Source organism: Engystomops pustulosus, chromosome 4 (assembly GCF_040894005.1).
Source record: "Engystomops pustulosus chromosome 4, aEngPut4.maternal, whole genome shotgun sequence".
In the NCBI taxonomy this organism is placed as follows: Eukaryota; Metazoa; Chordata; class Amphibia; order Anura; family Leptodactylidae; genus Engystomops; species Engystomops pustulosus.
In genome coordinates this window covers 217,858,893-217,883,933 of record NC_092414.1, presented here as the reverse complement: position 1 = coordinate 217,883,933, position 25,041 = coordinate 217,858,893, and the positions used below count along the sequence as shown (strand labels likewise).

General features: G+C 47.5%; 1 protein-coding gene across 3 annotated transcripts in view; it reads right to left on the bottom strand.

Moving 5' to 3' along the window:
• The window catches only part of LOC140125814 (vitelline membrane outer layer protein 1 homolog), a 32,424-nt gene extending 8,293 nt beyond the window's left edge, over positions 1 to 24,131 (bottom strand). Inside the window, exons 1-2 of one of the 3 annotated variants that reach the window (XM_072144684.1) lie at positions 23,502 to 24,131; positions 15,393 to 15,635 (exon numbers count right to left, since the gene is read on the bottom strand). In XM_072144684.1, coding sequence (XP_072000785.1) covers positions 15,393 to 15,602 — 210 coding nt within the window. In that variant the 5' untranslated portion in view covers positions 15,603 to 15,635; positions 23,502 to 24,131. Of the gene's footprint in view, positions 1 to 15,392; positions 15,636 to 22,477; positions 22,748 to 23,501 lie in introns of those variants that run through there. The other 2 variants (XM_072144683.1, XM_072144682.1) reach the window with 2 other exon arrangements.
• Between the last annotated feature and the right edge of the window lie 910 nt (positions 24,132 to 25,041).

Sequence of the window (25,041 nt, the reverse complement as noted above, 5' to 3'; positions counted from 1 at the left end):
GAAGGAGGACACATGTGGATGTTACTTGTATGGACACAGCGGGGGGTAGAAGGGAAGGAGGACACATGTGGATGTTACTTGTTGTATGGACACAGCGGGGGGCAGAGGGGAAGGAGGACACATGTGGATGTTACTTGTTGTATGGACACAGCGGGGGGTAGAAGGGAAGGAGGACACATGTGGATGTTACTTGTTGTATGGACACAGCGGGGGGTAGAAGGGAAGGAGGACACATGTGGATGTTACTTGTATGGATACAGCGGGGGGTAGAAGGGAAGGAGGACACATGTGGATGTTACTTGTATGGACACAGCGGAGGTAGAAGGGAAGGAGGACACATGTGGATGTTACTTGTATGGACACAGCGGGGGGTAGAAGGGAAGGAGGACACATGTGGATGTTACTTGTTGTATGGACACAGCGGGGGTAGAAGGGAAGGAGGACACATGTGGATGTTACTTGTTGTATGGACACAGCGGAGGTAGAAGGGAAGGAGGACACATGTGGATGTTACTTGTATGGACACAGCGGGGGGTAGAAGGGAAGGAGGACACATGTGGATGTTACTTGTTGTATGGACACAGCGGGGGTAGAAGGGAAGGAGGACACATGTGGATGTTACTTGTTGTATGGACACAGCGGGGGTAGAAGGGAAGGAGGACACATGTGGATGTTACTTGTTGTATGGACACAGCGGGGGTAGAAGGGAAGGAGGACACATGTGGATGTTACTTGTATGGACACAGCGGGGGGGGGGGTAGAAGGGAAGGAGGACACATGTGGATGTTACTTGTTGTATGGACACAGCGGAGGGTAGAAGGGAAGGAGGACACATGTGGATGTTACTTGTATGGATACAGCGGGGGGTAGAAGGGAAGGAGGACACATGTGGATGTTACTTGTATGGACACAGCGGGGGGTAGAAGGGAAGGAGGACACATGTGGATGTTACTTGTATGGACACAGTGGGGGCAGAGGGGAAGGAGGACACATGTGGATGTTACTTGTTGTATGGACACAGCGGGGGGTAGAAGGGAAGGAGGACACATGTGGATGTTACTTGTTGTATGGACACAGCGGAGGGTAGAAGGGAAGGAGGACACATGTGGATGTTACTTGTTGTATGGACACAGCGGAGGGTAGAAGGGAAGGAGGACACATGTGGATGTTACTTGTTGTATGGACACAGCGGGGGTAGAAGGGAAGGAGGACACATGTGGATGTTACTTGTATGGACACAGCGGGGGGTAGAAGGGAAGGAGGACACATGGGGATGTTACTTGTTGTATGGATACAGCGGGGGGTAGAAGGGATGGAGGACACATGTGGATGTTACTTGTTGTATGGACACAGCGGGGGGTAGAAGGGAAGGAGGACACATGTGGATGTTACTTGTTGTATGGACACAGCGGGGGTAGAAGGGAAGGAGGACACATGTGGATGTTACTTGTTGTATGGACACAGCGGGGGTAGAAGGGAAGGAGGACACATGTGGATGTTACTTGTATGGACACAGCGGGGGGGGAGAAGGGAAGGAGGACACATGTGGATGTTAATTGTATTATACTTTTTGGTTTCAATAAATGGTTTTGTATTACTGTCCATGCTGTTCCGTTCATGGTGGTACTACATATGTACAGGGTTTACGTTGGGATTTTCACTTTTGTTCAATGCATTTCATTTATATATGTAAATGAGGCTCTGAGGTCTTTTTTATTGATTTATTTTTTCTTTCAATATATTTTCTTCTTACCTTTCTTTTAACCTTTTTTGTGACTTTTGGACATCACCATCCAATTGTTTGTTGATTAGAACACCCTGCGATGGAGATTACTGCGATGGCCGTCGCTGTTATAGGCAGTAGTAAGGGCGATCTTATGATTTAGAATTTTGTGTTTGTTCTGGGATCCATATGAGGAGTGAAGCACGTCTGTCCGACACTGGGATTCTAGCTTATGGATGGCTTTGGCGATTTTACGGGAATTGTATTTTAAGACGTGATGTCGTTTTATAGATTTGACGTTTTTCTCATGACTTCTTACGCAGAACGGGAGACAAAGTTTATACAGTCAGCCACCATTTCTCCCATTTTCTCAAACTGCTATTACTAAGATCCCAAAACTTTCATACTTTTTCCACTTCAACATCCAATTTAATTTAGCTAGAATGAGACCTTCTCTAATAATGTTTCTTTGGGATTTAAAGCCTTCCAGATGCCACCAGCATCACAAACTTTCCAACTCAAACCAACCAGTGGTCCATCCACCGACCTCCCCTGCTGCCATCTCTATGTAAATCTTTATTGGTCTTCAACATTAAACAATATACAAGACTTGGAATATAATCTGATTATATTGGTTTCATCAATTCCCTTCCTTCATATTTCAATTCGGTTGGACCACAATCCGATTGCAGGCGCCAAAATCCCAGGGCAATTCAGGGAAAATTGGCGCAAATCGGAAATATTCGGGTAACATGTCGGGAAAACGCAAATCAAACCCTTAGTTTTGGATGTCTGAGGAGGCGGAGCTTATGTAATCTGTGATTGCTCCATTCCATCGAGGGCCTCTCTTCTCGGAGTAAGGATTGCTCTAACTGCTATGAATTATTTTTATGAATTAACTATATTTGTACAAAATAAAATTTTTAGATAATTTCTATAATTCTTTTTTAGTTTTGGATTTGTTATTGTTTTGTTAGTTTTATGGCTGATATTGAAAATGACAAGGGCCATGTTTATGGTTATGCTCTCTGGATTTATAGTCTGAATATGTGGCACTTTTTTTTTACGTTTATTGCATATTAACCTAGGAAAATTTTAATTTAGGGTTTAAACAAAGACAACAAATCTTCAAAATGTCAAGTCAAACTCATGGCAAACCCTTTGTCCATTGTTAGTGAGAGTGTCACATGAGAACCTATTGTTTAACGGGCGATGCTGTTCAACTGTTAACCAAAAGCCATGGTAATTACGATGCAGTCGAGAGCAATTGTAAACAGACATGTAAAGTGGCCCAGCAGCAGAGCCCCTAGTACTGAAATCCCCTGCAGCAGACCCCCTAGTAATGAAATCCCCTGCAGCAGACCCCATAGTAATGAAATGCCCGGCAACAGAGCCCCTAGTAATGATATGCCCTGCAGCAGAGCCTCTAGTAATGAAATGCCCTGCAGCAGAGCCTCTAGTAATGAAATCCCCTGCAGCAGACCCCATAGTAATGAAATGCCCGGCAACAGAGCCCCTAGTAATGATATGCCCTGCAGCAGAGCCCCTAGTAATGAAATGCCCTGCAGCAGAGCCCCTAGTAATGAAATGCCCTGCAGCAGAGCGCCTACTAATGAAATGCCCTGCAGCAGAGCCCCTAGTAATAAAATGCCCTGCAGCAGACCACCTAGTAATGAAATGTCCTGCAGCAGAGCCCCTAGTAATGAAATGCCCTGCAGCAGAGCCCCTAGTAATGAAATGCCCTACAGCAGAGCCCCTAGTAATGAAATGCCCTGCAGCAGAGCCCCTAGTAATGAAATGCCCTGCAGCAGAGCCCCTAGTAATGAAATCCCCTGCAGAAGAGCCCCTAGTAATGAAATGCCCTACAGCAGAGCCCCTAGTAATGAAATGCCCTGCAGCAGACCCCCTAGTAATGAAATGCCCTACAGCAGAGCCCCTAGTAATGAAATCCCCTGCAGCAGAGCCCCTAGTAATGAAATGCCCTGCAGCAGACCCCCTAATAGTGAAATGCCCTGCAGTAGAGCCCCCTAGTAATGATATGCCCTGCAGCAGACCCCCTAGTAATGAAATGCCCTGCAGCAGAGCCCCCTAGTAATGGAATGCCCTGCAGCAGAGCCCCTAGTAATGAAATGCCCTGCAGCAGAGCCCCTAGTAATGAAATGCCCTGCAGCAGAGCCCCTAGTAATGAAATGCACTGCAGCAGAGCCCCTAGTAATGAAATGCACTGCAGCAGAGCCCCTAGTAATGAAATGCTCTACAGCAGAGCCCCTAGTAATGAAATGCCCTGCAGCAGAGCCCCTAGTAATGGAATGCCCTGCAGCAGAGCCCCTAGTAATGAAATGCCCTGCAGTAGAGACCCTAGTAATGAAATGCACTGCAGCAGAGCCCCTAGTGATGAAATGCACTGCAGCAGAGCCCCTAGTAATGAAATGCCCTGCAGAAGAGACCCTAGTAATGAAATGCACTGCAGTAGAGACCCTAGTAATGAAATGCCCTGCAGCAGACCCCCTAGTAATGAAATGCCCTACAGCAGAGCCCCTAGTAATGAAATGCCCTGCAGCAGAGCCCCTAGTAATGAAATGCCCTGCAGCAGACCCCCTAATAGTGAAATGCCCTGCAGTAGAGCCCCTAGTAATGAAATGCCCTGCAGCAGACCCTCTAGTAATGATATGCCCTGCAGCAGACCCCCTAGTAATGAAATGCCCTGCAGCAGTGCCCCTAGTAATGAAATGCCCTGCAGCAGACCCTCTAGTAATGATATGCCCTGCAGCAGACCCCCTAGTAATGAAATGCCCTGCAGCAGAGCCCCCTAGTAATGGAATGCCCTTCAGCAGAGCCCCTAGTAATGAAATGCCCTGCAGCAGAGCCCCTAGTAATGAAATGCTCTACAGCAGAGCCCCTAGTAATGAAATGCCCTGCAGCAGAGCCCCTAGTAATGGAATGCCCTGCAGCAGACCCCCTAGTAATGAAATGCCCTGCAGCAGAGCCCCCTAGTAATGGAATGCCCTGCAGCAGAACCCCTAGTAATGAAATGCCCTGCAGCAGAGCCCCTAGTAATGAAATGCCCTGCAGCAGAGCCCCTAGTAATGAAATGCCCTGCAGCAGAGCCCCTAGTAATGAAATGCACTGCAGCAGAGCCCCTAGTAATGAAATGCTCTACAGCAGAGCCCCTAGTAATGAAATGCCCTGCAGCAGAGCCCCTAGTAATGGAATGCCCTGCAGCAGAGCCCCTAGTAATGAAATGCCCTGCAGTAGAGACCCTAGTAATGAAATGCCCTGCAGAAGAGACCCTAGTAATGGAATGCCCTGCAGCAGAGCCCCTAGTAATGAAATGCCCTGCAGTAGAGACCCTAGTAATGAAATGCACTGCAGCAGAGCCCCTAGAAATGAAATGCCCTGCAGCAGAGCCCCTAGTAATGAAATGCCCTGCAGAAGAGCCCCTAGTAATGAAATGCCCTACAGCAGAGCCCCTAGTAATGAAATGCCCTGCAGCAGACCCCCTAGTAATGAAATGCCCTGCAGCAGACCCCCTAGCAGGGCCGCATCTGCCATGAGGCAGGATGAAAATCTTGTTTCAGGCGGCGGACATCAGAGGCGGCAGAATGGCAGCCTGGATGATTTAGGAGGCAGCTTGTGACCTGATCTATCACCCAGCAGAAGTTCCTGCTGGCTGCTCTCTGCTCCCCCCTGCACAGGTCATACACTATTTAGTTAGGATCCTTTTAGCTAGCAGACAGTTAACCCCTCAAGCCACCATGACGTACCCCAGCGTTATGGGCAGCAGTGCATAAAGACACCATGACACCATTGTGGAACGTCATGACTTCTGTCACTCTGACAATATGCAGTGATTGCTGTGACTGGTCATTTAGTACAGACAGACAAATCCCAGAAGAAAGTAGCATTCCCTGGCGGAGCTCACCTTATCAGTATCCTATCTCCTCATTTTCCTTCACAGATCCTCCACACCATAAATCACCTGCACACCACACACAATTAACCCCTTCACTGCCCAGCTGCATACCTCTCCCATCTGTGCCCAACTCTACATTTTTATTTAACTTTGAAGAAAACCTAAAGGGTTAATAAAGCTCCTTAAAGACATTTTGAATAATTGAAGGTGTAGTTTCTTAAATGGTGTAATTTATGTGTTTGTATCTGTTGTTTAGGTCCATTGAAATCACTTGAAATTGCCCTTAATAAAATGAATTTGGAAATTTTAAAAAATATATCTACTAGAGATGAGCGAACATGCTCGTCCGAGCTTGATGCTCGGTCGAGCATTAGGGTACTCGAAACTGCTCGTTACTCGGACGAATACTTCGCCCGCTCGAGAAAATGGCAGCTCCCGCCGTTTTGCTTTTTGGCGGCCAGAAACAGAGCCAATCACAAGCCAGGAGACTCTGCACTCCACCCAGCATGACGTGGTACCCTTACACGTCGATAGCAGTGGTTGGCTGGCCAGATCAGGTGACCCTGGGATAGACTAGCCGCTGGCCGCGCTGCTCGGATCATTCTGTCTCTGGATGCCGCTAGGGAGAGAGCTGCTGCTGGTCAGGGAAAGCGTTAGGGTGTTCTATTAGAATAGTGTTAGGCAGGAGTGATTCTCCAAGAACCCAACAGCCCTTCTTAGGGCTACAATAACGTTATACTTTTTTTATTTTAATTTGCATCTTTTACCATTTTGTGAGGAATTAGCAGGGGGACTTGCTACCGTTGTGTTTAGCTCTTAGTGGCACACATATCCATAGCAAAGACCGAAGTGGGAAAATTCAGTAGGGGTTGGATTTCTATTAGGCAATAACTCAGTGTCATCTCATCTGGCATAGTAGTGTGCTTCCTTTGATACTTGGCTAGAAAATAGCCATAGGAGAATACAAACAGCTTCTTGAAGCCTACAGTAGCGTTCTATATATTTGATTTCTGGTTGATCTGCTGGTGGCTTTAGTTTCTGCAGTGCATGTACTTGCCAATTCTGAGCAATTTGTAGTGAGACTTGCGACCGCTGTGTTCTGCGCTTAGTGGCGCACATATCCATAGCAAAGGCTGAAGTGGGAAAATTCAGTAGGGGTTGGATTTCTATTAGGCACTAACTCAGTGTCATCTCATCTGGCATAGTAGTGTGCTTCCTTTGATACTTGGCTAGAAAATAGCCATAGGAGAATACAAACAGCTTCTTGAAGCCTACAGTAGCGTTCTATATATTTGATTTCTGGTTGATCTGCTGGTGGCTGTAGTTTCTGCAGTGCATGTACTTGCCAATTCTGAGCAATTTGTAGTGAGACTTGCGACCGCTGTGTTCTGCGCTTAGTGGCGCACATATCCATAGCAAAGGCTGAAGTGGCAAAATTCAGTAGGGGTTGGATTTCTATTAGGCAATAACTCAGTGTCATCTCATCTGGCATAGTAGTGTGCTTCCTTTGATACTTGGCTAGAAAATAGCCATAGCAATAGGATAGGATTGTTTGGTTCTAAAAACTCAAAAAAAAACAAAAAACACAAAAAAAAACAAAAAACACAAAAAAACACAAAAAAAAACAAAAAAAAGTAAAAAAAAAAAAAAAGTTATAACTCTCATTTTAAAAATGTTTAACCCCAGGGCTAGGGGTAGAGGACGAGGGCGGGGACGTGGGCGTCCAACTACTGCAGGGGTCAGAGGCCGTGGTCCTGGGCGGGGTGAGACACCACCTGCTGATGAGGGAGCAGGGGAACGCCGCAGAGCTACACTCCCTAGGTTCATGTCTGAAGTTACTGGGACTCGTGGTAGAGCACTGTTGAGGCCAGAACAGTGCGAACAGGTGATGTCGTGGATTGCTGACAATGCTTCGAGCAATTTGTCCACCACCAGTCAGTCTTCCACGCAGTCCACCCATGTCACCGAAATCCCCACTCCTCCAGCTCCTGCACCTCAGCCTCCTCCCCCCCAGTCTGCCCCCTCCCAGGAAAATTTGCCATTTGAACCGGCATACTCTGAGGAACTGTTTTCTGGACCCTTCCCACAGTCACAAACCACTTGTCCGGTTGCTGCTGAGCAATTTTCCGATGCCCAGGTTTTCCACCAGTCACAGTCTGTGGGTGATGATGACCTTCTTGACGTAGTGGAAGTGTGTAAAGAGGTGTCCGACGATGAGGAGACACGGTTGTCAGACAGTGGGGAAGTTGTTGTCAGGGCAGGAAGTCCGAGGGGGGAGCAGACTGAGGGATCGGAGGATGATGAGGTGACAGACCCAAGCTGGGTTGAGAGGCCGGGTGAACACAGTGCTTCTGAGACGGAGGAGAGTCCTCGACCTGAACAGGTTGGAAGAGGCAGTGGTGGGGCCAGACGGAGAGGCAGGGCCAGAGCTGGTGCATCAGCGCCACTGTCAACTAGTGAAGCTCCCGTGGTGAGGGCTCTTGCGGCGAGGGCTAGATCTTCAGAAGTGTGGAGGTTCTTTAAGGAAACACCGGATGACCGACGGACTGTGGTGTGCAACATTTGCCAAACCAGGCTCAGCAGGGGTTCCACCACTACTAGCTTAACTACCACCAGTATGCGCAGGCATATGAATGCTAAGCACCCCACTCAGTGGCAACAAGCCCGTTCACCTCCGGCCGTGCACACCACTGCTCCTTCCCCTGTGTCAGCTGCTAGTCAGCCCCCTGCCCAGGACCCTGGCCCAAAAACCCCATCGTCGCCTCCACGATCCTCCACAGCATCCACCAGCGTTCAGCTCTCCATACCCCAGACGCTGGAGCGGAAACGCAAATATAGTGCAACCCACCCGCACGCCCAAGCCCTTAATGTGCACATCTCCAGATTGCTTAGCCTGGAGATGCTGCCCTATAGGCTAGTAGAGACCGAGGCCTTTCGCAACCTCATGGCGGCGGCCGCCCCTCGGTATTCGGTCCCCAGCCGCCACTACTTTTCCCGATGTGCCGTCCCAGCCCTGCACCAGCACGTGTCAGACAACATCATCCGTGCCCTGACCAACGCCGTTTCTGACAAGGTCCACCTGACCACGGACACGTGGACGAGTGCTGCCGGGCAGGGCCACTATATATCGCTGACGGCACATTGGGTTAACTTGGTGGAGGCTGGGACCGAGACTGACCCTGGGGCTGCTCATATACTGCCGACGCCGAGGATTGCGGGGCCTACCTCGGTCCAGGTGTTTCAGGCCTACTATGCCTCCTCCTCCTCCCACCCCTCCTCCACCTCCTCCTCCGAACTACCATCCGTGGGCACGGCGCCATCAGTCGGTAGCTCTAGGCACAGCAGCAGTGCCGTCGCTAAGCGACAGCAGGCGGTGCTCAAACTGCTGAGCCTAGGCGACAAAAGGCACACCGCCCAAGAGCTATTACAGGGCATCACGGCGCAGACTGATCTGTGGCTGGCACCGCTGAACCTCAAGCCGGGAATGGTTGTGTGTGACAACGGCCGTAACCTGGTGGCGGCTCTGCAACTCGGCAGACTGACACATGTGCCATGCCTGGCCCATGTGTTAAATCTGATAGTGCAGCGTTTCCTCAAGACATACCCCAATCTGTCTGATTTGCTCACGAAGGTGCGCCGCATCTGTGCGCATTTCAGGAAGTCCAGCCCAGATGCTGCCACTCTCAGGGCAGCGCAGCGCCGCCTCCAACTGCCCGCTCACCGACTGTTGTGCGACGTGCCCACGAGGTGGAATTCAACACTGACCATGTTATCCAGAGTTTACCAGCAGCGCAGAGCGATTGTAGACTGCCAGATGTCAACTTCCACCAGAACTGGTAGTCAGGTCAGTCAGCTTCCTCAAGTCTACAATGAGGAGTGGACGTGGATGTCTGATATCTGTCAGGTGCTGAGTAACTTTGAGGAGTCAACACAGATGGTCAGTGGCGATGCCGCCATCATCAGCCTCACCATCCCGCTGCTTGGCCTGTTGAAAAACTCTCTGGTCAGCATGAAGTCGGAAGCTTTGCGCTCGTCACAAGAGACGGGGGAAGAATATTCCCTTGTTGATAGCCAAAGCACCCTGAGGTCTGTTTCTCAGCGCATATCGGAGGAGGTGGAGGTGGAGGAGGATGAGGAGGAAGAGGAGGAGAATGTTGGCGAGACACAAGAGGGGACCATTGTTGAGTCCTTCACTGTTCAGCGTGTATGGGCAGAAGAAGAGGAGTTGGAGGAGTTGGAGGAGGAGGAAATGGACAGTCAGGCCAGTGAGGGGAGTGAATTCTTACGCGTTGGTACTCTGGCGCATATGGCAGATTTCATGCTAGGCTGCCTATCCCGTGACCCTCGCGTTCAAAGAATTTATTCCAGCACCGATTACTGGGTGTTCACTCTCCTGGACCCACGGTACAAGCAAAATCTTGCCACTCTCATCCCTGCAGAGGAAAGGAGTGTGAGAATGCATGAATACCAGCAGGCCCTGGTGCACAAGCTGAAACAGTATTTCCCTTCTGACAGCGCTAGCGGCAGAGTGCGTAGTTCTGCGGGACAAGTAGCGAGGGAGAGTAGGCGAGCAGGCAGCTTGTCCAGCACTGGCAAGGGTACGCTTTACAAGGCTTTTGCCAGCTTTATGTCACCCCAGCAAGACACTGTCACCTGTCCCCAGTCTCGGCAGAGTAGGGCTGATCTTTACAGAAAGATGGTGAGGGAGTACGTAGCTGACCATACCATCGTCCTAAATGATCACACAGCTCCCTACAACTACTGGGTTTCAAAGCTGGACATGTGGCACGAACTGGCGCTGTACGCCTTGGAGGTTCTTGCCTGCCCTGCCGCTAGCGTCTTGTCCGAGCGGGTTTTCAGTGCAGCTGGTGGCATCATCACCGATAAGCGTACACGCCTGTCGACTGACAGCGCTGACAGGCTGACGCTTATTAAAATGAATAAAGGCTGGATTTCTCAGAATTTCCAATCTCCACCAGGTGAAGGAAGCTCAACCTGAATAATTGATCCACTCCTCCTCCTCATTGTCCTCCTCCTCCTCCTCATTTTCCTCCTTCTCCTCCTCTTTGTACAGTAAAGCAGAGGAAAATGGCTATTTTTTGACAGGGCCCACTGGCTCTTGCTATACTTCATGCATTTAATTTTTCTGGAGGGCCACCTACCCGGTCCTCTGTTTGAAACAATTTTTGTGAGTGCCACATACAGGCACTCAATCTATTCCATTTTTCTGGAGGGCCACCTACCCGGTCCTCTGGTTTGAACAATTTTTGGGACTGCCACATACAGGCACTCAATCTATTCCATTTTACTGGAGGGCCACCTACCTGCTCCTCTGGTTTGAAGAATTTTTGGGACTGCCACATACAGGCACTCAATCTATTCCATTTTACTGGAGGGCCACCTACCTGCTCCTCTGGTTTGAAGAATTTTTGGGACTGCCACATACAGGCACTCAATCTATTCCATTTTACTGGAGGGCCACCTACCTGCTCCTCTGGTTTGAAGAATTTTTGGGACTGCCACATACAGGCACTCAATCTATTCCATTTTACTGGAGGGCCACCTACCTGCTCCTCTGGTTTGAAAAATGTTTGGGACTGCCACATACAGGCACTATCCAAATTAAATTGTCTCCATAGCAGCCTCCACACGTTGTCTCCATTGCTACCTCCAAAAGTCGTCCATATAGCTGCCTCCATACATCGTCCCTTTATCAAACGAGGTGTGTCAGGCAGAAATTTGGGTTGTTTTCATGGATTCCACATCAAAGTTGTTAACTTTGTCGCCACCCTGCTGTGTTATCCACAAAATATACTGGCAAACTTTTACCATTTAGGGATATTATTTCAGCGCTTCTTGCGCATCTGTTTACATTCCCCTCACCCGGCATATCCTAAACTTATAAGAACGCTACTACACTTGATCTTATACAAAAGGTTCTTAGAAGTGCTGTTTGGGGAGTAGCCTAGAGACAGGGGCTTGGATTGGCGAAAGCTCGCCTGGCAGCGGAACGCCAGCTCCATGCGCATCATGCGCTTCTTGCGCATCTGTTTACATTCCCCTAACCCGCCATATCCCAAACTTATAAGAACGCTACTACACTTAACTTGGTGCAGGCTGGGACCGAGTCTGACCCTGGGGCTGGTCATATACTGCCGACGCAGAGAATTGCGGGGCCTACCTCGGTCCAGGTCTCAAAGGCCTACTATACCTCCTCCCACCCCTCCTCCACCTCCTCCTCCTCCGAATTACCATCCGTGGGCATGGCGCCATCAGTCGGTAGCTCTAGGCACAGCAGCAGTGCCGTCGCTAAGCGACAGCAGGCGGTGCTGAAACTGCTGAGCCTAGGCGATAAAAGGCACACCGCCCAAGAGCTATTACAGGGCATTCCACATCAAAGTTGTTAACTTTGTCGCCACCCTGCTGTGTAATCCACAAAATATACTTGCAAACTTTTACCATTTAGGGATATTATTTCAGCGCTTCTTGCGCATCTGTTTACATTCCCCTCACCCGCCATATCCTAAACTTATAAGAACGCTACTACACTTGATCTTATACAAAAGTGCTGTTTGGGGAGTAGCCTAGAGACAGGGGCTTGGATTTGCGAAAGCTCGCCTGGCAGCGGAGCGCCAGCTCCATGCGCATCATGCGCTTCTTGCGCATCTGTTTACATTCCCCTCACCCGGCATATCCTAAACTTATAAGAACGCTACTACACTTGATCTTATACAAAAGTGCTGTTTGGGGAGTAGCCTAGAGACAGGGGCTTGGATTGGCGAAAGCTCGTCTGGCAGCGGAGCGCCAGCTCCATGCCAAGATCCAACTAACATATTTTAACTGCAGCACCTTTAATCTACTACTAGTTCACTGCCTCCATACATGGTCCCCTTATCAAACGAGCTGTGTCAGGCAGAATTTTGGGTTGTTTTCATGGCTTCCATGTTAACTTTGTCGCCACCCTGCTGTGTAATCCACAAAATATACTGGCAAACTTTTATCATGTACCGATATTATTTGAGCACTTCTTGCTCACCTCCTTTGGTTCCTCTCTGCCACCCATTGGTTTGAAGCCTGAGTCCATTTAGGGTATGTCGCCATGACACTCTCTAGCCTGCTGCTGCTGCCTCTGCATGCCGTCCCCTATAGTGTCAGGGTCAATTATTGCATGTTTTAGATACTATCTAGCTTCATTCTGTCACTCTGTCATGGCCATGCTGTTGCCCATAATTTTGGCATAATGGTGCGTTTAAGCAGCCTCAGAGGCATCCATGCATGCTGCCCCTGCTGTTTCCTGTCCATTTCCGTGGTGTTTCCATCCTTTTCTGAGGTTCCCAGGTGTTTGGCCAAGCTTCCCTGTGCAGAGCCTTGGTCCCCTTGAAAAATGCTCGAGTCTCCCATTGACTTCAATGGGGTTCGTTATTCGAGACGAGCACTCGAGCATCGGGAAAAGTTCGTCTCGAATAACGAGTACCCGAGCATTTTAGTGTTCGCTCATCTCTAATATCTACTAAACTTCTACCATCCTAAAGATACAAAAGAATTTTTAAAAATGTTGCCAACGCAAAGCAGACATATGGCGAATGTTATTTATTAAGTCATTTTTGTGTTATAACTATTTGTTCAAAAATTTTATTTAAAATACTGATCTCAGGAGGTAAACAATTGATACATATGGGTATTTGTGTGAGTGATTGTCTATATACAAAGAGTGTGGAAATTTAAATAGGCCTGTGTATACAGCGTTGGGGGGGGGGGCGCTATTTGAATTTTCGCCTCAGGCAGCAAAAAGGCTAGAATCGGCCCTGCCCCCTAGTAATGAAATGCCCTACGGCAGAGCCCCTAGTTATGAAATGCCCTGCAGCAGACCCCCTATTAGTGAAATGCCCTGCATTAGAGCCCCCTAGTAATGATATGCCCTGCAGCAGACCCCCTAGTAATGAAATGCCCTGCAGCAGAGCCCCTAGTAATGAAATGCCCTGCAGCAGAGCCCCTAGTAATGAAATGCCCTGCAGCAGAGCCCCTAGTAATGAAATGCCCTGCAGCAGAGCCCCTAGTAATGAAATGCCCTGCAGTAGAGACCCTAGTAATGAAATGCCCTGCAGCAGAGCCTCTAGTAATGATATGCCCTGCAGCAGAGCCCCTAGTAATGATATGCCCTGAAGCAGAGCCCCTACTAATGAAATGCCCTGCAGCAGAGCCCCTAGTAATGATATGCCCTGCAGCAGACCCCCTAGTAATGAAATGCCCTGCAGCAGAGCCTCTAGTAATGAAATGCCCTGCAGCAGAGCCTCTAGTAATGATATGCCCTGCAGCAGAGCCCCTAGTAATGAAATGCCCTGCAGCAGACCTCCTCACTTATGAAATGCCCTGCAGCAGAGCCCCTAGTAATGATATGCCCTGCAGCAGAGCCCCTAGTAATGATATGCCCTGCAGCAGACATCCTCACTTATGAAATGCCCTGCAGCCAGCTCCCTACCTATTAAATGCCCTGCAGCCCCTGGATGTATAAAAAAAATGAACTTTCATAATACCTTTCGGTGCTGCCCGATGCTTCCCGTGGCTCCTCTTCCTTCAGCTCTTCATCTGTAACAAAGCGTCCACGCACTCTGCCTGCCGGCGCACAATGTGACATCAGCAGTGGCGACATCTCCGGATCACATTGTGCGCCGGTAGGCAGAGCGCATGGCCGCTTTGTTACAGATGAAGAGCTGAAGGAAGAGGAGCCACAGGAAGCATCAGGCAGCATGGGAAGGTGAGTATGGAATTTATTTTTTTTTAAACACTCGTGTATAAGCCGAGGTGGTGTTTTTCAGAACATTTTTTGTGCTGAAAAACTTGGCTTATGCACAAGTATACAGGGTGGGTGTTTGATGTGTGTGTCCCCCTCCATCCTGTCAACCGAAGGCAGAATATGGAAGAAACATCAGGAAAGACTTTGCTTACAGCTCCGAAAGTACATGCACCCTCTGCATTTGTTGCTGAAACTGGGAAAGGGGGAAAATGTCATTATTCATCATTTTTGATGAATAGCAAGAATGACAAAAAAGCTTATTACTTCACCTTTGTAGTCATTGGGGGTCATTTAATAAGGGCCCGATACGCGTTTTCCCGCCGTGTCACCCGAATATTTCTGATTTGCGCCGATTTTCCCTGAATTGCCCCGGGATTTTGGCACACGCGATCAGATTGTGGCTCATCGGCGCCGGCATGCACGCAACGGAAATCGGGAGGCGTGGCCGAACGAAAACCTGACGTATTCGGAAAAACCGCTGCATTTAAAAAAAAAAAAAGTGTTGCTGGACTCGCACTTACCTTCACCAGGTATAGGCCGGTGAACTTCAGTGCATTCCGGCGGGCCTCGGCAGACTTCAGCGCAGCAGCGCCACCTGGTGGACGTCGGAGGAACTACCTTAGTGAATCCCGGCCGGACCCGAATCCTCCGCAGAGAATGCGCCGCTGGATTGCGAATGGGCCGGGTAAGTAAATCTGCCCCATTAAGTTCAATCAAGTTCTCGTCTCATATGTCATTAAAAAAAAAAAAAAAAAAAAAGTGTTAATGATATGTAAATAGATTGTCATTTAAAGAAAAGCAGAACAGAACTGATAAAAAAATGGACTTGGACATTTAGGCCACAATGATCATCGGTCACAAAGGGGTTAAACAATATACAAAAGTTCAAATAAAATCCGATTATATCAGTTCCATATTGAACTTTCCTTATCTGCTAAAGCTTACAATACACTCTACGTTACCTTTATGATGAATCCTCGGGCTTTGGTCGCTGGAGGACACCGTTGTAGGTTTTCCCAATTGCCCAAAGATCCACCAATGTCAATATCAATTCCTAGTTGGGAGGTCGTCGTTGCCTGGATCAGGACTAATAACGTGACTGCGGAGAACATCTTCTGGACCGAAGAATCAACTTCACGCAAAGATCTGAATGTTGCTCTCAGCCTGAACATTCGGCACACGTTCTACTTTTATTGCACGTTATCCTAGAGAAGATATTTATTTAGAGTTCAAACAGACACCAAATCTTCAGGAAAATCATGACGTTGCTTTACTGAGGAACATGAATTTACATGAAAAAGTGACTTTTTTATTACATTTAAAAATACAATACAATGGGGCACATTTACTAAGGGTCCGCAGCCGCGAATCCATTGGGTTTTTCCAGAATATTTCCAGTTTGTGCCATTTTTCCCCGGGATTTTGAAGCATGTGCAATCGTGCCGGCTTTCATGCAACAGAAATCGGGGGCACGGCCGTCGGACAACCCGACGGATTCAGAAAAACCGCGGAATTTAAAAAACGATTTGTGTCACAAGTTCAAGCACTTACATGCACCAGGGAGAAGAAGGTGAACTCCGGCGGACCTCGGTGCAGCAGCGACACCTGGTGGACATCGGGCGCACGGACTTTAATGAATCACCGGAATACCCGAATCCTCGTCGGACAACGCGCGGCTGGATTGCGACAGGATCGGGCAAGTAAATCTGCCCCAATATTTTCAAACACACAACACAACGGTATCAAAAGCACACGACATCTTTACCCATAACCACCACCCGGCACCGGAGACAAAGCTCATACATTCAACCAAGGTTTTTCCAATTTTTTTCCCCCCAACTGTTATCACTAAGGTATCAAAACATTTCATAGGTTTCACAACATTCAAGTTTATCCAACCTCTTACGATAATTTATGTATCTGAATGGAGACCGTCTCTAATAATTGCGCCAAAAACAATGTCTAAAATGCCTTGCGCTAAATTTATCAAGGCTTTTAGACCTTTTTTGGACATTTTCCTGACTTGTCCGAAGCCTTCAGGAGATGGGGCGTGGCTTGCGGGAAATCGTCCGTGCGCACAGTTTAGACCAACTTAAAGAAGGTCTAAAGTAGGAAGCGGCAGTCTTATCCTGCCCCAGGATTCGTCATCACAGGGATAGATCACTGGACTAGTGTTTTCCATCTAGAGACTGGCTGAACCTGAGGCACTTACTTACCCGGGCCGTAGGGAGTTCCCGAAAGTGCGTTGTCTGACGGCAATGCGCTGTGCCGCGATTCAATAAGATTGTGCATCCGATTTCCTTAATGTATCGCTTCCCTCGCTCAGATCCGCCGGAGTTCACCATCTTCTTCCTGGTTCATGTAAGTGCTTGTATTGCGACACAATTTTAAAGTTAAATCCCGTCGTTTGTCCGAATCAGTCGGATCGTCCGACGGCCACGCCCCCTGATTTCTGTCGCATGAAAGCCGGGGCCGAAATCCCCTTCTAAATCCCTGTCCCAGCGGCGCAAATCCGAAAACGTCAGAATATCTGACGAAAGTGCGGCTGCGGGACCCTTAGTAAATAAGCCCCATTGTTACATCCCCCCAATAACTTAAATAAAGATCAAGTTCAAGCTCTTCTGTCATCAGAAAACCATCCGCAAATTATTATCAAATCATCTGACCAATAACAACTTATGGTGATCCTGGATCGAAACAAATATAAAAGGATTTGTCTATCGACCCTACACTAATTATTAGGAAATCTACCCTGGGGAATTTACTTTCTGAGCGATTCCCCCTGATAGGTTCCCTGCCCCTGTCTCAGGCTACTCCACTCCCCCAGTAACCTTTTTTTTTTTTTTTTTTTTTTCTTTATTCAAATTTTCCATAAATATTGCAAAAATCATTAATCAAAAGTGAGGGATAGTTTTAACAATCACAAGATATCAACATCATGACATCATAAGCATCATGACAATTTAAGCAGTAACTTATTGATCGCTGCTGTAGCGCAGGTTTTAATCGTATTGGTGTCCTGAGTTCACCAATACAATAGAAAGATGATGGAGAAATTTGGATTGTAGCTTCCCTCCAGGGTCCCCTGAAAGGAAAAATCAGGGGGCTCAGAGCAGGAGCTCCAATGACAATCCATCTCTATCCACACCTTCTCGCTCCTCCTGTGGTCCTGGCAGCCAAGGGTGTAGCTTTGAAATAGCGCTGAGCGTGGCACGTCCTGCACTGTCTTGGACCACAGGGGGAAGCCTTGAGTCCTATCTGACAAACTCAGTGTTTGGCTGAAGGCCTGGGTGCCTGCAGAAAGGGCTCTGAGTGCCACCTCTGGCACCCGTGCCATAGGTTCGCCACCACTGCTATAAATTATTAATATCTGAGCATCTCGAGAATCTGAAATAACCATCACACTTTCACTTATTATCACCTTAAAGGGGTTATCCGGGTTTAAAAAATGTCTTACGGCCGGGCTGGGGAGGGCTATTTAAACACAATAAACATGTACTTACCTCCTCTGGTGCTGCCGATGTCCCGCGCCGCGGCCGGTCTTCTCCGTTCGCCGGTTTCAGTACAAGGGCGCACAGGGAGCTTCCAGCCGGCCGGAATCTCCCATGCGCACCATCTCCCAGCGCTTACAACGCTGAGAGATAGGGACGGATGGGAGGAGCCATCCACATTGCGGACCGGAAGCTCCCTGTGCGCGGCTTCCGTGCCCCTGTAAACAAACAGGGGCACGGATCAAAGGGACCGCGGCCCGGGACATCAGCGGCGCCGGACGAGGTAAGTCCATGTTTATTATGTTTAACTAGCCCTTTTTTAAACCCGGATAACCCATTTAACTGCAACAATAAATCTTTGATATCATAGTACTTTTCTTTATCCTCAGACTCCCTTTTACTTTTCCTTTCTTCCTAATCTATTCCTCTCCCTCCCTACCCCTCCCAGTTAGCGGGGAAAAGAGAAAAATAAATAAAAATAAAAAATAAATAATAAAATAAAAAAATAAAAATAATTCCTCCTCCCAGTTAGTTCTCTGTATTACCGTCTAGCCATCTTTCCTCCTTTCCTAATTCTATATATTTAATTTTTTCAAACATTTTTTATTCTATCTAGTCTCTTATGCCATTCTGCCATGGATATTCTCGATATACAGCGAGCCACCTGTAGTGCCATTCTGCCATGGATGGTCTTTTAGGGGATAATTATAAATCAGTATACAGCGAGCCACCTGTAGTGCCATTCCTAACCATCTAACCTGATGTCAGGTACCAGCGATATCACACTTATTTCCCAGCACAAGGACATCTGGTGTCTTAGGGAGCGTCAGTCCTGATACACGTCCTACCTCTATAGGTATATCCTCCCAGAATCCCAGGACCACAATACAGTTCCACATCATGTGGAGGAAATCTGCATTATGTTCCTGGCACTTGGGGCATTTTACGTTCTTTGTTCTCTTAAACCCATTGATCATAGCTAGAGATGAGCGAGCACTAAAATGCTCGGGTGCTCGTTATTCGAGACGAACTTTTCCAGATGCTCGAGTGCTCATCTCGAATAACGAGCCCCATTGAAGTCAATGGGAGACTCGAGCATTTTTTTAATAAAACTGAACAGTAAAAGAACAGTGCAAAAAAAAAAAATTCCAGATGTTTGCAGATGTTTTACTTGTAAGAACACATTGAAATAACACTATTCTTCACTTTCCAGGTGTGTGCGCGTGTCTCCCGCTAAGTAAGAAGATGTTCGGAACATCTGGAATGTGAAGAATATTGTTCTTTCAATGTGTTCTGCACTTAAATGCTCCTGTGTTCACTGTTTTTAATGTTTTAATTCTATTCTTCACTTTGCAGGTGTGCGCGCGTGTCTCCCCTTCCAAACTCTTAGAGGGGTCACATGAACTTCTGTCTAGTTTTCCATTCATCCCAGTTTTATAGTCTCCACATGATAATACCGGGCAATCTGGACTTTTCTCCATGAAGATGAGTAATTGTTTAATAACTTCTAGGGAGTAAGGTGAAGGGATATACACGAATGCAAGGATACACCGAAGACCCTCTAAAATACCCTCCAAAAAAATAAATCGTCCATTTTCATCTACTTTAGATCTAAGAATTTTGAGGACTATACTGTGATGGATGAGTACACTGACTCCTCTAGAGAATGAGGTGTGCCATGAGTGATATTGAATACTGATCCAGTTTCGTTTAACTCTCCATAAGGTCTCTTGTGTTAAGTGTGTCTCAATGAGAGCTACAATTGCTGGGAGATGTCTTTGCACACAGTCAAACACAGCCATCTGTTTTATATTATGCCCAAGTCCTCTAACATTCCAGGCCAAGATTTTAGTACTCATCTTTCAGCAAGGAAAAAAACAAAACAAAAGGGAAAACAAAACCATAACCCTGCTGACTGGACCCCCCCTCCACCCTGATGACACGCAACACAACATGTGGGTCTCTCTCCTTCCAACCCCACTCCTCCCTAACCCCGCCCCACCCCCACGTCCACATCCTGACCAGTTCTACCATATATTCTTTAATGCGTGCGGTCGCACTTCGATGGTGGGTGCTATTCTGGATTAGGGATCCCACCCCAATGGTATTAAAGAGTAAAGTAATCCAAGCACTCCTTAAGGTAATTTTGTATGCCAGAAAGTGATATTTATTTACAGATTGGTGATCAGATAGTGACGTGTCTGGTAGAAAGACACACAGTGTCAATACTTATTGCCTGATGTACCAGCCAGCCTTTTCCACTAACCTCCTCTGTGATCGTGTTTGACAAAGGCCTATGTTAGGCCGAAACGTCACTATCTGATCACCAATCTGTAAATAAATATCACTTTCTGGCATACAAAATTACCTTAAGGAGTGCTTGGATTACTTTACTCTTCAGTTCTACCATATACTAATACATAATTTCCCCGTAATTATTTTTCCCCTTTTCCATAACTCTCTGCAGCCTTGAGTGTAGCACCATCCTTTAGCATCCAACCACTCCACTGCTTCTTCCGGAGAGTTCAGAAAAATTTGCTCTGTCCTGGTGTATTACTCTCAATTTTGCGGGGAATAGTAGAGAATATCATAAATTGGCTTTTTGTAGTCTTTTTTTAATATTATAAAAACTTCTTCTTTTAGCCTGTGTTGCTCTAGAGTAATCGGGGAAGCACATCACTCTTGAGCCGTCAACAAACACTTCCCCTTTTTCTCTCAACTTTTTCAGAACTGTGTCCCTGTCATTAGAAATTAATAATTTAGCCAAAAAAATGTCTTGCGCCCCACCCCAGGTGGTTGGGGTTTTCTGGGCACCCGGTGGGCCCTTTCTACACAAAACAGAGGAGATAGTTGTTCTTTACCCACTGTCTCTGTGATCCAATTCTCCATAAACTTCACGGGATTTTTACCCTCTGCCCCTTCTGGGAATTCCAATAAAACGAAGGTTAGATCTATGCGATCTCTCTTCCATTTCATTAATTCTGTCCTGTAATTCAAGTTTGCCTGCTGGTAAAGGATGAACCTCTTTTTTGATATCCGTTATTTCATTAATCATTTCGGCAATTTTTTCTTCATTTTTTTCCTTATTTTCTTTAGATCACCTCTAATCTCCGTTATTTCTGTATCAAATTTGTTAGTGAGGTCGAGTATTGAGTTGTTACAAGTCTTAATCGCCTGCAAAATTTCTGAGACCGAATTTTTATCCACTAGCATATTTTCCGTATTTACTATCTCAGTAACACTTTCCTCCATTACTATACCGCTGGGGTGCGTGGTCTCCATCGAGCCTTTAGCCTCCCCGCTGCTTTTGTGGCTGGCTTTAGTTCTAGTTTGTGGCGATTGCCACATTTTGTCCAATTTGTTATCCCCTTTATTAGATAGCTTTTCTTTGGGTGAGGTAGTCCCTTGAGATTTACGTTTTTCTGTTTTGTCACCTTTTGGAGCCATGCTGCCCGGAGCTATCTGTTCTCCTATATGGCTTAATGTATATAATACCTAGTTGTACAGTAATTCAAATTATGTGCCAAAATATATGTATGATCCCTATGGGGTACAAACGCTCTATACCAGTGGTGGCGAACCTATGGCACGGGTGCCACAGGTGGCACTCAGAGCCCTTTCTGTGGGCACCCCAGCACAGAGTTTGCCAGACAGGACTCAGGTTTTCCCTGCGGTCCAATACAGCCCAGGACGTGCCATTCTCAGCGCCATTTTAAACCAACATCCTTGGCTGCCAGGACTACAGGAGGAACAAGAAAGTGTGGACAGAGATTATTTTGAGGTATCTGCTCTGGGAACCCTAATTGTTCCTCTTTAGGGGACCCTGAATCAAAGTTCTCCATCATCTTTCTATTGTATTGGTGAACTCAGGACGCCAATACGATTGAAACCTGTGATACAGCAGCGATCAATAAGTTACTGCTTAAATTGTCATGTTGGCACTTTGCAACATATAAGTGGCTTTTGGTTGTACTTTGGGCACTCCATCTCCAAAAGGTTCGCCATCACTGCTCTATACCTATTAGACAGGCCACCTTGTAAGCATCAACACAAGAACACAAGAACACAAAAAATGACAATAAATGTATAAAAATGATGTCATAGGTTCAATCGTTTATATTGCTAACATATATGGTTATTAGACCCAAAAACGTTAGTTAGAATAGGTCATTAAACACAGGTTCATCACAATAACATGTTCACACAGTCATTTAGCCAATCTTTAAGAATGAGGGTAAGATTAAGTGGCCAGATAGATCAGGCTTCTTGCCATTTGCAAATTTCAGAGCCAGATATTATAGCTAATGTTCATTTTGTTAGTAGTTATAACAGTAGCATGCTCATTAAACAAGCAGGTTTGGTAATTAAACATAAACATGTCCCATAGGGTAAAGTAACTGATTTAGTAATTGTTAGGACTCCCCAGATCACCCAAGTTCATAGGAAAAAACAGTTAATATAGCTGGCTTAGTTATTTAGCATAGCGCCCACACAGCACTGCTATTACGCAGACTTTTAGTAGAGTTTTAGATAATGCAGTAATTCTTTTATCTCACCACTTGATGCTACAGGGCACATGGACCTTCTCCTAAGCTCCTTGCTTCAGACGCGGTGGACACATGGAGAGTCCCCTTCAGATATTCAGATTAACTCCTCTCACCATGCAAACTGTCAGCACCTTTGGTGTTAACAACTCTGGCATTCGAGAGAGAACTCCTCCTCTGCATGCAGACTCCCCAAGGGCCAAAACACAAACAGCGGCACCCTCTGCTTTCCACGTGGTTCACAGAGGAGAGGAAGAAACTCTAAAACAGCTCTATTACAGCACAGGACTGCAGAGCGTCTCTCTCTCCCTCTCACTGAATCTCAGCATTTAGCCCCATTCCGTGAGCTCCGCACACCACCTTCTCGATGTGCAGGTAGGCTCATCACCTTCTGCTGGCAGACAGGGGTGATTGAAAGTGGGGCAAGAGGTCCTCTCCGTCTTACGATCCTCAGACTGATCCTCGGGATCGAGGCGTGGGGAGGCCCCCAGTAACCTTAGAATTTAATTTGTATATTGAAGAATTAAACTTTATATTTGTAGCAGCTGCCCCCTGGATTAGTGGAAAACATGAAGCAGCTGCTACAAAATAAAGTTTAATTCTTCAACATACAAATTAAATTCTAAGGCTACTGGAGGCGTGGAGTAGCCTGAGACTGCCCCGGGGGCGAAGGCTACTCCACACCAGCAGTAGCCACTACTGACCCGCATCTACCTGCCCATCTCCGACATCCGGCTCGTCTCCGGCATCATTTGAACTCTGCACAAGCGCAGTAACTCGCTGCCAGCGCCGCGCCTGATGCTGGGGGGCTCCAAACACCCAGTAGCCTTACAAATTAATTTGCATATTGATAAATTGACTCCTCTGCCAGAAGCCCTGCATCATTAACAAGGCAAGAGACAGTATTAGATTCGGAGGTCCCTGTTATGCCAACTGGACCGCTCAGAGCTTCATTGCAGTAGGCACCAAAATATTTCCTCCAGCAGGAGTAAGGTATGTGGGTTACCCCAGCCACAAACCGCACACCATTACCCACCTTTCCCGACTGCGACACCGCACAAGCAGCCATTACTAGACTCTATGAAAATACTGCTCCTCTTCCTCTTTCTGCAACATCAGGGAACTGAACGAATGTCGGCTAAAGAAGAGGATGGCCCACATACAGGACATGATGCGTGCAGCAGGAGCTGAGCACGGCCAGGATTGGTTGTGCACTCAGCTGCAGGCCGCATTAACCCCCTCCGCTCCTCCATCTCTTCTGCAGCCATGGCCAGTGTACAGGGCTCGCTCCCCTACGTGCTTCCCCTCTGATGCCCCCATCAGCCGCAGTACTGCACGTCCGGAAACTGTGGAGACCAGAGTCTTCGGAGTCGGCAGGTAAGAGAGTGCTACTTTCTCCTGCCGGCATCTCTAGTTCCTCCAAGTCTGCAGAGCACCTTCCCAGGCCCAGCAGACCCCGCCTTCGGTACAACCGAGGCCTAGGAGAGCCGACGCCTCACAGCAGAGATCTCCTTCACCCCAGCATGGGTCAGCCAGAGAACGGAGTGGGTCAGAGCTCCCCTTACGCCCCTCCTTGCATCATCTGTAGCAGTAGAAGTCAGTGCTTCACCTAGGCCCCAGATCCACATGGTGGCAGCGGTGGTCCACCCCCCACCTGCTCCTCCCTCCCCACACATGCAGTCTCCGCAGCATGCCCCTGCTTCACGGCAGTCATCATCCGCCTGCTCCATCATCCTCCAGATGATCCACCCATCCTGCTCGACCACATCCAGTCTGCTGATCCTGCATCCGACCCTACGGCTGTTCTCCCCGCTCTGGGGCAGCCTGGTAAGTACCACACAGCCCCTACTCCCATTCCCCTTTCCCCGATGTGGAAAAACAATCCATTTGCTATATGTTCAAGAGGAATAGAAATCTGCCTGACTTGCCTGATATCCCAGCCCTGTCTGACCTGCCTGATGTTCCAGTTCCGGAGCATCCGGATTCTTCCCCGACAGATGACTTGCCTACTATTATGATCTCAGAATACTCAGACCCCTCCCCAATAATGGAAGCTTTGGTGTAAGGGAAAGGAAAAGGACTCCATGTGTCAGTCAGGTTAGTGCTGGGAAGTTAACCTGAGTGCCGCAAGGGCACGTTGGGTTGATGACTCGGTGAAGCAACTCCTCTCCCCTCTTCTATCACATGGACAGCCTACAGGAAAAATGAACTTTAGTGAAGTGTAGGGAAAAGCTCAGTATTTAGGGGGGATTGTGAGGGTCAAAGTAATGATTATGTGCCTATAATAATGACATGCTTTATGATTATATACATGTGCCCTTTGCCATACATTTTTGTACTCTGTCTGTTATGAAATACAGAGCTTTTCCCTTAAACCAGTTTTTACCAGACATGCAACTGTCGGCAAACCTCAAGTCTTATGATCAAAAGCAGATGTTACCTAAAGATAGCACCGGCATCCGGACCAACAGTCAGTTTCATAACCAATTTTGACTGAAGATCACCCTAGCATAGCAACAAGGGTCCAGCTTTGAGGACCAATCAGCAAGGGTCGGAGGTCAGCCATATATGCTTAG